At 37.3% G+C, this 14568-nt stretch overlaps 1 protein-coding gene across 1 annotated transcript in view; it reads left to right on the forward strand.

The window, feature by feature from the left end:
• The first annotated feature begins 2832 nt into the window (after positions 1-2832).
• Positions 2833-14568, forward strand: part of LOC145990146 (ribitol-5-phosphate transferase FKTN-like) — a 36554-nt gene continuing 24818 nt past the window's right edge. The window contains exons 1-3 of the mRNA XM_083125813.1: positions 2833-3176; positions 5615-5779; positions 8888-9006. Of these exons, the coding sequence (XP_082981939.1) occupies positions 2880-3176; positions 5615-5779; positions 8888-9006 (581 nt within the window). The 5' untranslated portion in view covers positions 2833-2879. The remainder of the gene's footprint in view (positions 3177-5614; positions 5780-8887; positions 9007-14568) is intronic.

The raw sequence follows: 14568 nt of genomic DNA on the forward strand, positions 1-14568 counted from the left end.
CAAAGACCCATGCCCAGGCTGGGATTTGAACCTGTGACCTCTGTCTTCTAATCATGCTATGTTAACTGTGATCATGTAGTCCATAACATAAATATGTTATGATTCTCCATTGGAAAAATAAATGTTAGTTGCAAATCTGAATCTGTGCGAGATGGTTTCATACATTAATGATATATGTCATTTTTGTGTGGCTCAGCTCTTCAAAATGAGTCTTCGACCATGATGTTTTCTGCTCAGTGTGATATTTGAAAAAATTGTGGAGGGAAGGGGAGCATTCCAGTAATCAGTATATCATATGGGCATTGTTAGTGGTGGGATGTGTCCCCCAATAATCCAGATAATATTTATTCCTGCACTATACAGCATGTCTCGCCAATAACTTAAAGCTGGTTGTTGAGGTTGACTGTAAGTCCATTTTATGCACAGATAGGCTAATCAGAACTGGGCGTACATTTTAAAGTGCCTGCACTTGGAATCGAAGCCTGAATCCTTTAATTGCAAGGCACTGGTGTTCGTATATTATACAAATTACACACACACACACACATTCGTACGTATATATATAATTGAGCTCAACCAACTTCCAAGAATTAGCATTATTTGGTAGATGCGAAAACGTTTTCAGTCGGTTAGTAATTTTAGGCTACTTATCTTCGGAATTTGTTATCTCCACAGATGCGCTATTCCTACATCAACGTTATTTACAAGAGTCCTGCTTTCCTTCGTTTGCTTTGAAACTATTAGTTTCTCTCATTCTGTTATTCTGGCAGAAGGAGGTGGGGGTCACCATCATCTATAAAATACCACCTTCCTTTTATATGCTGTGGAAGTTTGTCAGTGTCTGTTTTTCATACTGACACAGAACAGTGGCACATACTAGAAGTAAAGTGACACTCAACAGATGACATAACACTTACATTCTATAACTGTTGGTATTTTATTACTATATTTACATTAAATTTTGGTGCTAACCACTCAGCCACAGGGTCCGGCACATTTGTATTATTTTATGACTACTATTACTATAATGAGGATACAGTAAAACCTCATTCATCTGGCCCCTGATAAGCTGGACTTCGCTTAATCCGGACAGGCAAAAAAAAAAAAAAAAAAAAAATAAGGGGCAGAATGCAAGATTTTAAATGTGGCTAGAAGTCAACAAGATAACTTCCCAAAGAAAAGGCAGTCAACAACTGGGCTGTTTCCTGCAGACTTTGTACTGTATAGTGTATTTAGGCCTATGGCCTTTAAATACACCATAATAATGTTGCTATAAACAGAGTTTTAATGCACTTTGTACTGTTCTTTTAGGTTATTTCAGTTAATCCAGACTTTCGTTAAACTGGTCAACTTATCCCCCCGTTAGTCGCGATTAATGAGGTTTTACTGTATTTGTGATTGTAGGTACATGTGATTTTTTTTTATGTAGCTCATGACAAGGGTTAGGTGGTAGAGCAGCCTCACAGCTGAACCTTGTCTGCCAAATAAAGGAATTATTTTTATTATTATTATGTACTGTATAGTTCTTGTGCAGTTATATTTGTTCTACTGTTGTGTATGCACTAGTGGTTACTCTAATATCACTACAAAAGTACAAGCAGATATTTCTTTTACTGGAAATGTTTCGTACTGATCATTTTTAAAAATGATTATATTTACATGGATTGAGTGACGGTGTGTTTAATTAAGAAGAATTAAAAATCCACCTAATGTAGGGTCCCAGAGGTGCTGCTTGATGGAGAGACACAGTGTTTTCATAGTGATCTCATTTTGAACTTAAAACAAAAACAAAACTGCTCTCCCATCTGGACTATGGCTTCTAAAACTAATCTTTCCAGGTTTGATTCTGTCCTCAGCTTTTTCCTCGCCATAGAATGCCTTCTCTCAGACACCTCCATAAAACAGATATTATGTATATTTTGAACATCCAGTCACCACACACTTGTCACGAACTAGCAGACATGAAATTTTTGCATAAAATCATTAGTGGCAAAATTAAAACCGAATTGTTTGTCAATCAATTTTATCTATGAGTACCCGCACGGCCAACCTGCAACGTAAAGCTCTTTCACATTCCTGCTACAAGGCTCTCTCTCCTACAGCGGTCTCTTTACTATAGGCTCTCCAACTTATATAATAACCTACCTGTAACAGTTGATATTTTCTTGTCAGAACACAGTTTCCGACAATCACTAAGAATGTACATGTAACAATTTATTTTCTTTCGTCTGCCGTCTTGTATTGTCTCATTTTGTTGTTGTTATTTTTATTTTTTCTTGTATAAAATGGTCTTTCAGTACTGTATCTGAAACTCTAAGTAAATAAATAAATAAAACTCGCTAGACAAGAATTAACAGAGCCAAGGGTGACACACTTTTTTTGGGGGGGTTAGGTAGGGGTGATCTGGAAAAATGTTCATGAGCATCATAGGTACCAAGGTGAAACAATATATGTTCCTTTATCCATTCATTAGTACATTGTCTATCCTTATGTTCATTATAACCATTAGAAAATTAAAAAGACTTGTAAAGTAATTTTTCTTGTATGAACATATTGCTTTCATTGTAGAATTATTTCTCTTGTAGTTTAAGGTTGTTAACAAGCATATCAACACAATTTTTGTTGTAACGTTTCGACTAAAAATAAATGTCTGATAAGGGAATGTGCACACTCCTGAAAAGTTACAACAAAAAATGTTGCTTGTAACAGCCGTAATGTGCAAGAGAGATAATGTGTAAAGTAATTAAGAACAATTGTAGAGTTGCATAGTAAAGAATATGATATATTGTAACATCGACATGAGTCTTTTTATTGATATCTTTTTCTAGGAATGGTCGTTATGCATAATAATTTAACTATGAACATAGTTTATTTTGGAAATGAAAAACATTCATGCAATCCACCTGTGCTTGGTTGCTGGTGTCGTCTTATTGATTGCTCAGTTGGTGTTTCTTGGGATGCTGCTGAAGTATGATGATGGAGGAGGGTCATCCAGCACCAATGACATTAGAACTGTCCTAGGAATTTTTTCCAAGTGGCAACTTCCTCTTGTATTAATTGACAGTAACATACTGGAAAATTATAAGTCTGCCTGGAATTACGAAAAACGATGCGTATTTTGTGGAAAGCACAAGCCTTTAGCATTTGCTACATTATACAGACTAGTCACACTAAAGGTATGAATGTGCTGTATATATTGGTATTTAATTTATCTTCATAGAATATTGTAGCTTAGAAACTGTGGTACTTTGCAAAGTATTAGCTCTAGATTCATATAAGCCATTTTTTAAATATATGCCAGCTAATTTACCTCACTTGGCTTGTTCTCTTGATTGTTACCTAATTTTTTAAAAATGTTATTTTATGTACAATATTATAACCAGAAAAACATAGTGTATACATGATCATTGTGCTTATATTTAAACGGGATGGTTTAGGGCAGGGGTAGAAAAAAATACAGTTTGTCGTGGTGCCTGAAAATTTTCACCATGTGACTGAATTTTTAAAACCAGTTCATTTTTTTTTTTTTTCATATTTCGAATTTGATTATGGAAATTCCCACACAGTATGTGTTTTTTTAATGTTTGTGTGTTTCCTGCATCACACATATCATTAAATCAGAATTTTAAAATCTGGAGCAATATGGTAGCATTGGCCATATATAGTTATTTATGCTATTACTGGTCTTCTTTAGGAAAGTCATTCCGGTCCAAGAATTAATTACTTTTAATCCAATCTTGTATTAATTAAATTAAATGTTTTAAGATCACATTTCATACCTTATCTTAGTTAATTTGTGGCTTTCTTACCCCATAGTAAAAAAAAGGCTCCTGAGGAAGCAGTGGCGTGCCCAAGGGGGGGTTGGTGGGGGTTATAACCCCCCCCCCCCCTTTTGGTCCAGTATTCCTAAAAAAAAGATCATCAAAGTAGGAAAAGATGGCAAAATGAGAGCTGACTACCAGAAAAAGTGTATGTAACCCCTCCCTTTCGAAAATCCTGGGCACGCCACTGTGAGGAAGAGGGGCTGGCATTCGAATTATTTTGTTTTGTCTACCTCTGGTGCAGGAGGTCCACCCTTCACCCTCCTCCCCCGAAACTTCTCTCTCAAGTTTAACCTGCATTAGGTGCGTCCATTTTCTGTAACATGCTTAGGCAATCCTTTAACTACCTTTAAGTTACGAAATACAACATGAATTTTCCAGTGGCGTAGCAACATATCGCGAGGCCCTGGACGAGATTAGAATGTGAGGCCCTCATCCGATCTTTAAATTTGAAATCTCAATTTGAATCGATAGAAAATCTTTACAAAGTTTAACTACTTTTCCCAACAAATTATCATATTTAAATATTAATAGTAATAATAAATTACTGACGAAATGATATGCGACAGAGAAATTCTTGTAAAACACTGCTGGAATTTTCTTTAACCAAAGTAGTAGTAATAGTACATTTTCAAAGATGTTCTTCAGGCACTATGACATAACTGAACTATCCTTAAATATACAAAACCTTTTTTTAAAAAAAAAATCAGAAATGCAAACTACGAATCAATAAATATAACCTATATTATTTTCAATGATTTTTCCTTTGTTTCCTCATTTCAAAATTTGGAGGATGTAAATATCACAGACCATGGATGGCATAAGAAGAAAATATCGAAGGACGCACATAATTTTTTTGCATAAATATTTCGCATGAGAAATATGACAATAATTTATTTATTTATTTTTTTTTTTTTTTTTTGAGGGGGTTTTCCCTTAGGCTTAGGGCCCCGACTGCCTGAATGTTATGCCTCTGATTTGACGTATTCATTCAAATTATAACGTTACACTAGAATTTAAAGCAAGATAAAAAGAGAACGTTTTAATTTTATTGCCCACAATAATTACCTTTTTCCATCTGTTTTTTCCATTTATTACATTTTTCGTATCAACTTCCATTTATTATATTTTTCGTATCAACCCCATGGGACGCAAAGGCCCCTTCATGCGCAAGGCCCCGGGTGGTCGCCCACTTTGCCCACCCCTTGCTACGCCACTGGAATTTCCCTACACATGCATGCTGAATGTTCTTTGTTTGTCTTTTTTCTAAGATCAGCTGTAATTTTCTGCTGCAATTTCTAAATGGCGTAATATTGTAAAGTTAACGTCAATTGTATGCTTGGGGGACTATCCCCCACGTGCCTAAATATGTAACAATGAAGCAGTGTCATGTTTTTTTTGGTCACGTTTGTATAACACCTGTGTCTGCTGTGTGTTTTGTCTTTCTACGCATTGATATTTTTCTTGTTTTGTATTTAGGCACGTGGTGGACAACAGACCTCCAAGCATGTGATTCACATTAACTTTATAGTGTTATGTGGCTTAGAAGTGCAACAGAACAACATAGCTGAACAAAGAATGAACGTTCAGCTACACGAAAGCACCCATGTGCAGTATTGTTCACAGTGTTGCAATCTCGCAAAGAATACTGATGGTGGACATTGGTACCCCATGTGTCACAGAGGGTTAACAAGCAGGTGTGAAGAATTACAGAAAAAATATGTATTATCTGTATGATGTCAAGTTATTTCGAACTTTTTTTAAGTTTGGGTGTATTTTTTTATTTTTTGCAGGGAAGTGTATTGAAAAAGCTTAGAGATAGTGGTTTTCAAGACATCACACTATATAATTTTAAGCCTACAGAAGCTGCGTCATCACAGATAAAGAATGTTCCCATTGCTATTCTGTTAAAGAAGGGTCAGAGTACAATTCACATTGTACTATTCCATGAGAGAGAAGTGAGTATCATTTCAGTTCATAGCACAAATATGGTAAAACATATATTTTTACACAGAGAAACATTAAATCCATGTCACTTGAGAAATATGATTTTTACTCATTTACCAGTTTCAGTGACTCACTCTCACCATTTGCAAAAAGGCTATTTTTTTTTTAATGGGGAACTTTTTGAGGGCGAATCACTAAAATTAATAACCAAATAACAATTATATATCTCAAGTAACATGGGGGTCATACCTTTTCTAATGAGACAAGCACTAAATGTGTACTTTGACCATTACTGATTTTTTTTGAAAAAAGTATTCAGACATTAAAATCTGAATAAAGAATTATCTAAACCACTGTGATTCTACTGGAAATTGTACCTGAACCCTCTTGCCGACAAGATGACGGCATGGACCACAAAACTATGAGCGTATAAATGATTTCAGCATTGAGTAAAGTATTGATTTGTTTTTTGGAATGATTGGGTGAATACACAGGGTGTACATAAAGTTTGGTAATACTTTCAAAAATTTATTGTAAAGAAACTGTTAACATTACTAAGTCACACAGTACATTAGTTGAAGGAGTAAAGTCCTTTTGCAAGTGTTCCCTGTAGTTCCATTTCTCCGCGCTAGATGGTGGCAAATTCAAGATGCTGCTTTCTGGCGCTGAAAATGCTTTTGTGTCCTACATTTTGAAAAAAACGAAGAGTGCTACAGTTGTCCAACAGATAAAGAAAAGGGAAATGGCGGTTGTGAATTCCATCGATCTAAGATAAATGTTTTTGTGCAAAAAACTGTATGGACCTTTCTTCTTTGAAGAACCCACTTAAACTGGACAGTCTGTCCTTGAAATGTTGCAGAATTGGTTGATGCCCTTATTGAATATTGATTCTGATAACTTTGGCCACGGTGGCTCAGTCAGTAACGTGTCTGACTACCATGCTAAAGGTCTCGGGTTCGATCCCCGGCCGGTTCAAATCCGGGAACGTTTCTAACATTGGAAGAGGCCCCGGCGCCCACCCAGCATCGAATGACATGGGTACCTGGGGGAAACCCTGGGGGGTTAAAGGCAGTCAGGGGCACGATGCTGATCACATCACCCTCACTCACGACCGGATCAAGAAAGTGTGTGGGCATTAACCCCCACACCCCCTATACGCCTTCATGGCATGGTGCTAAGCACAGGGGAGCACTTTTTTTTTTTGATAACTTTGGGCTTAGACAGGCCCCATCCACACTTCCGCGGCAATGCTAGAGCATATTTAAATGCAGAACTACCTAACCGTTGGCTGTGCTGAAAAAAAAAACGACCAATGTGTGATGGAATAGCTTCATAGATTCCCCAACATCACCGCATGTGATTTTTTCTATGTTGATATGTAAAGAACCTGGTGTATGTTCCTCCTCTTCCCAGCGATATGATGGAACTGAGGGGGAGAATCGAGCAAGCGACAGCCACAGTCACAGAGGACATGTTGGGCTGTGTGTGGCAAGAGTTGGATTGCAGAGTGGACATTTGTCGAGTCACAAGTGGCTCCCACTTGTTTGTAAGGTGTGTGCTGTAAAAAAAAAAAAAAATATATATATTGCTTACAATACATTGTGTTGTCGACAGTGATAATTTTCTTAGTGTACTTTCTGTACACCGTGTAAATGTGACCATAATTTCACAATAATATTGGTTTTGTTTAGCCACAATATACTTTTTTTTTTAAAAATGTTATCTAGAACCATATTAGATGTAATCTGCCTCACAGAAAATATTTTCGCCTTCTGCCTCTCCACTATTTTTTTTTCCTCTACTCGCTACTGTGTGGAACCTCAGAAAATCATCGTTTCCATTTTTTTAACTGGCCCACTAAGCGATTTTGGAAACCAGAACAGTAATGTGAAGAATAAAACTTTTCCCCTGCAACAAATACTGCATGTCGAATGCGACAGTGCTTGATTATTTGTTCAGTTCTCAAATTCAAGCAGAATTCTTTAGAGGGAGGGGGTGATATTAGGTCATGCTAATTGTTGAATGTGTTTTGCATCGTCTTGAAGAAACAAGTAGCATGGACTAAAATTGGGATGCTGTCTTTTGGTAACCAGTACCAATGTTTAATTTTTGAAAAAGCTTAATATCTAGCCAAATCAAGTTTGTTCGTACTGGGTAAAGGTAAAGTTTCCCGTGCCATGAAGGCACATTTAGGGAATGTGGGTATCGGGCCCCACCATTCTCGATCTCTGCCATTAGGAAGTGATGTGATAAGCACCATGCTCCAGCTACTTTTACCCCCCAGGGTTGTCCCTGGGTACCCACTTGTTTAGGGCTGGTTGAGCCCCAGCACTTTACGTGGGGACAAGGCTGGAAAAATTCTGATATGCAGCCTATTTGGTGTAGAGGCTATGTAGCCCTTGGAGACAGGAATGCTGATGAAAAAGTTCAAATTTTCACCACCAGGTGGAAATTTGGTGCTTACAATTAAATTTCCCTTACTCAGAGCTCTCTCGAGCCTGTTTCAAGCAACAGATTGTGATGAAACTTGGCATAGAGGCGACAAGAAAGCAAATACTGATGAAGACATGTGCACAGTTACACATTAATTGCCACATTCACCACATGACAATTTAAAATAGACTGCCAGTTAATATTATTGGTTCTAAGCTGGTCTTTGGGTGGTTGTTCTTTCATTCATGTCACCCGGGACAGTATTATGTGGAATATGCTGTTTATTAAAATACAGGGTGGCTGTAAAGTCTGGATGGAAGAACAGCTGAACAGCACATTTCCTTAATGTACAGCATGCTTCATATGTCCACTATTAGTCTCAGCACACTTTAATGTTTGAACATGTTTCCTTGAAGAATTCTCTTTGAAATGCTAAGAATCAGAGCAACTGTTGCAGTGGTCATCCGTTCTTCGAGATGACCCAGTATCTCAATTTTTACAACATATTGACCCCTTCCGATGTCTCGCTCTTGACCGCAGAGAATTATCTGCATTCTGTCGTCTTTCGTCAGTGCCTCAGTACCACCATTGGTTTCATACTTTATGGTTATCCTGTAGAAACATAATTATGTGAATATTATACAATTTTGCATTGAAATGTAAACATATATTTTTCTTACTCATAGGGCAATTACTGGTGGAGTGGAAAATTAAGTAGTGATCCTGAATTGGATCAGAAACTACAGAGTATTGGATTAACAAGCAGTGAATTAACTATGATGGAGGAAGAAGCTGCATGTGAGAAGTAAGATTTACTTTTAAATTGAATCTGTCATATGAATATCGTTGTAACATAATTTATATGTCACAGAAACAATACAACAATTAGCCATATTACTTTATCTTACCAGCATTTCTTACATCTTAAATTTCATTAAATTTTGCATTTAACATTCAAACAAGTATTCTCCGGTTATCAGCCTTGCTAAGTCAGTATTTACTTCCTCCGTTTTGAATGCATACATTGCTTTCATCATCAGGAAATGTTGACTGGAGAGCAAGTGTGCGTGGATGAGGAGGAAGAGATTAGATTTCTCCTATGATTGGTTTGTTCTGAATCCCAGTGTTTCATTGGTGGATGTCGTGCTTATACGGTGAAGTAGATTCCAGGCTTCACTGACCTTGAGCCCCACATCCCTGGAATGTTGGAAATGAACACCGACATAATGTGGCTGGTAACTCGAGAATACCTGTTTGAATCATGGTGGCAGGAAAGATACAATTCTTATTTGCATTTAACATTTTCTGAGGTTACACCTCACTTATTATTTTTCCTCATGGCAAGCTATTTTTTGGTATGTGTACAGCCCATCAAAATTTGTCTTTGTGGTTGTAGGATTTGATTGATAAATTGATTTGGTTTATTTACTCTTCATTTCTGTCACTTGTGGCTAATTGCGAAGATGAAGGTGAGTGATAATATGATGAAATTGATGAAGGGACACTCACAAAGAAAACCCATGACTTAAACCCAGGACCCCTGACATCAAAGCATGTTGTGCTAGCCACTCTGCCACAGAGGCCAGCTTATAGTTGAAAGGGTTTGAAGGTAGATACAGGTTCCTTCTTTTTGCAGCTTTACACTTTAATAGTTTTTCTTGTATGTACGCATTGCTTGCATTGTAGAATTATTTTCCTGTAGTTTACGGTTATTACAAGCATAAGAAAACAGTTTTTCGTTGTGACGTTTCAGGAGAACACACGCTCCCTTCATCAGACATTTATTTTCATTTTGACTAAAGATACAGTTATAACAATGGTTAGCAATTTTTTAAACAAATTTTTTTTCCTGAGAGCACAAAGTCTTATGTTCTAATAATAAGGATATCAAAAATGAAGAAGAAAGGCTTTTTAATATAGCAAAAGAAAATGGCTTTCACACTAACAGAATAAACCAAATCAAGAAACAAGTCGCAAGAAAACTAAAGGAAAAGAGAAATACAGACAAAAATAAAAAATCCGTTGAAAATAAATTTGTGTGCATTCCATTCCACAAGGGATTCTCACATAAAATTGCCAAAATTTTTAAAAGATTTAATTTCAAAATTGTTTTTAGATCAAGAAGTTTGGAATGTACATTTAATGAATTCAAAATGAGAAACTCTCTACCAGATGTGGAAACCACAGGAATATATAATATAAGTTGTTCATGTTCAAAGGATTATGTAGGACAAACAGCAAGGAAAATGGCAATAAGATGGCATGAACATGATTTGGACATTATAAATCTTAACCCAAGAAGATGTTTGTCAGCTCACATCATTGAAGAGAAGCATTTGATTAAAAAGAGAAGGGTTTTAAAAATATTAACTGGAAACATAGAGTTGAATGTCTGGGAAGCTTCGCTCATTGCAGAAGAACACTAGAATAAATTAAATAATGAAAATGGTAACATAGATCCAGTATGGAGTTTTCTTTTTCACAAATGGAGTAAGCCACCATCTTTAAAATTTAATATAACAGAAAACATCAAGAGACTTTGTGAAAACAATGATGACTTTGAATTACCTGATGATATTTTGGGATTCATAATTTTAAATAAAAAAATAATGTGATCAATTTTTTTTATCTGAAATAAAAATAAAACAGACTGCTTCTTTTCACAGTTAAGTTGCTATATTACAACAATGTAACATTGACAACATCCATTATATAACGGATTCTTTTTGTTTAAAAAATTGCTAACCATTGTTATAACTGTATCTTTAGTCAAAATGAAAATAAATGTCTGATGAAGGGAGCGTGTGTTCTGAAATGTCAGAAAGTTTTCCTGAATGCCTTTCACCTCCTTTCAGAGAAAGTCTTGGTTATAAGTCAAAACATCGACGCAAAAACATCGACAACAAAAACATCGCCTACATTTCATCGACAGTACAAAACATCGACAGCACAAAACATCGACAGTACAAAACATCGACAGCACAAAACATCGACGGCACAAAACATCGACGGCAAAAACATCGACACCAAAAACATCGACGCCAAAAACATCGACGCCAAAAACATCGACGGCAAAAACATCGACACCAAAAACATCGACACCAAAAACATCGACACCAAAAACATCGACGGCAAAAACATCGACAGCAAAAACATCGACACCAAAAACATCGGCACCAAAAACATCGGTGGCAAAAACATCGACGGCAAAAACATCGATCCCAAAAACTTCGACGGCTAAAACATTGACGCCAAAAACATCGATGGCAAAAACATCGACACCAAAAACATCGACGGCACAAAACATCGACGCCAAAAAACATCGACGCCAAAAACATCGACGGCACAAAACATCGACGCCAAAAACATCGACGGCAAAAACATCGACACCAAAAACATCGCTATTTTTTGTCATTAAAGCAGTTAATTTATAATGCAGTCATGTTTTATTATTATTGGAGGAAGGCGGAAAGTAGGAGGAGCAGAGTAGAAAGACTGGGGTGAGTAACAGAATGGAAAGTAGAGGGGCGCTAAAACTCCAACTCGCCCAGGTGAAATTTATATCTTGATTCGTTCCATGAATAGGATTTTGAGTTGTGATAATAGCATCATGAAGCTATAGCTCTTCTTTGTTTCGACCAAACATGCCTACATTCGTCGATCTTTTTTTTAGATTTCTTATCAGCCATGGTTGTTGTGCAAGAGCGGCATTTTCATTGATTCGATTATTTCGCGCTGCACGCGCACCTTCTGACATCAAAACAATATTATTATTAGCACCTGATTCTTGCCTCAAAGCTCAAACAATGGAATCGTAAACAATGCGAAGTGTCATGTTTCCTTCTGCTTTCTAGCAAGCTGCTTTTAACTTCATAGACGGGATAGTTGTATGCTCGTTATATTGTGGATGTGGAAGAAATGTTCTTTTATGACTGTGGTACGAACCGACTGAGGGCCCCTTTGCTTTACCTCCCCCGCCCACCTTCACACAGCAGACCCCTTGTGACAGCCACCGGACAGAAGCCTTCAAAACATCGTCTCTCACAAACATCGGGGTTTATCCGCAACTGATATCAATTCTGCCAGTCACACCAGAAGGGTTTCAAGAATTTTTGTCACAAATGTAGATTGTGCATGAAGTGTTTTTAACAAACAACGTGTTTTATTTTTTAAAAATACACAGCCTTATATGAACTTAAGAAAATAAGGAGAATAATTTAGCTGTAATTTTTTGCTAGTAGTTTGTGTTAGACATAAATATACAGGTTGTCGCCATACACATAGGCGGATATAGAACGTGTTTCTGAAATGATGTCCTCCTGCATCACCATATTTATAGGAAATTTTCACTAACACGTATCAGTTCCTCTTTCGAAATTGCTTCAATTTATTTCTTCATATTTTCTTTCGATTCTTCTGATATATTGCTTCCGGTATAAAAGTTTGGCAGCTCGCCACGATGACGTTAGAAATATGTATGTTTCTTGTGCAAGGCATCGGAGAGATTTCTGAGGAGTATGTTTCATTCGTGTTCCAACGTCGTCTAGGTTATCCTCAGTAAGCACATGCCGTCTTATCTTAACAAGAGCATACCCTATTTTCCTAAATTTGTTCACAAGTATCAGATCACTCTGTCTGTGTGAAACAGGAACATGTGGGAATTCTGCTGCAAAACGCCTTCTGACTTCCCTACAATAATTCGTAATGACATAAGAGTCGTATATAAAAATTCGTTGTTTAAAATTGTACGGATAGCGTGGCATTATTAGACTGCAGAAAGAACTGGCAATACATAAAATAAAACAAAACAATCTAAAACACTAGTTAAGAATTTAACACTTCACAAACATGTGCAAACTGGACAACAGCTGTCCGGATACTGAAGCACGGACGTGTCCAATGTCAAGGTCAGCGTACAGTTGTGGGTTTAAATGCCGGCAGATGTGCTCTTACTTTCCGACGCGCTAGCCGCCGCCCAACGGCCACCTCGGCCGTGAAAGGCAGTGTATACGTATATCCTTATCGCTAAAAATTCTGAGAGAGAGAAATACTACGTTATGAAATCAAGGAGTTAACAAACTATGAATTAGAAATATTAAAATTAAGCTCCACACCCAGGTAGTCTGGCAATAAGACTGTTGCCTTATAACCAAGTGTACCCGTGTTCGATCCCTGGTGGGGGTACATTTCATTAAGTGCCTCGAATTCCACTATAAAATACTGCAATTTGTGCAAAAGTCAGCACGATTGGGCAAGTTAATGCTCTTTGGAGTCTTAGTATGCCTACATTCCCCAAGCGTGCTGATTTTTGCACCGTATTGCAGTATTTAGTTGGTTGGATTTATATTAACCTCATTTCTGAGGTTAGAAAATAATTTGTGCACTGTCATAGTAGCCCATTTCGATTCCACCATGTGAAAGCAGAAGAGCTACATGTGAAGAGAATATTAAAATTATGATTTATTAATTTCTAAATTAAAGTAAGGCTTTACTAATTGTTAATTGGATTTGGCCGTTTCAATTCAGAAAGTTCCGAATTTATGAACTATGGAAAGCTGAAACGTTCAAAATTGCCTTTAACGAACTTTATAAGCTTTGTGTTATTCATTAACAGTTAAATGCAGTGGAGGCGATTGGGTTACAAAACTTTGGGTGGGGGGGGGGGCAAGAACAATTTACTTTCTCTTCGTACATACGGTTTAGCATAATGCGGGGACAAAAACGGCAAAAAGTGTGTGTGTGGGGGGGGGGGGCATCTGCACCCCCGTGCAAACCTAATCGCCGCCACTGCACTATTCGAGAATCAAAAAGTTGTTTCATCCCTTAAAAATAATATCCAGGACTATTTTGTTAAATAACTGTTACATTTGAGGGAATAAATACAGCACTCAACCTCCAGTTACCAATCCCATTACGAAGGTAATCCATGATTTGCTGGAAAGTAGAAAAATGTTCTTTCACATTTAACTAGTGGCGGAGATTATGGGGGTTTCGATCTCAGGTTCAGATTGAAAACAACTACACACACATATATATTGATGAAGGAATTGGGAGCATAAAAGTCGAAACATTAATTTGCCTCAAACATCGCTCAGAAGCTCGCAAGTTGAACGCTCATTCACCCCACATTCCACCGGATGCAGAGCCGAGCAACTAGAATTTTCCACTCGGCTCTGCACAGTCAGCAAGGCAACAGCCCTCGCCAGCGGTGAGTGCACCTCCACTGTAAATTTCCATCTGCATCCAGGGATACCCCAGGTGCACAGTGGAGGTGCAAAGTCCACCAACCTATGACTCAAATCCAATGTATAAAACCGCTGGAGACAGTAAATCGATCTCTCTCACTTCGCTCCAATATCACCACCAA

The sequence above is a fragment of the Lepisma saccharinum genome, chromosome 7 (assembly GCF_977018435.1).
Source record: "Lepisma saccharinum chromosome 7, izLepSacc3.1, whole genome shotgun sequence".
NCBI lineage: Eukaryota > Metazoa > Arthropoda > Insecta > Zygentoma > Lepismatidae > Lepisma > Lepisma saccharinum.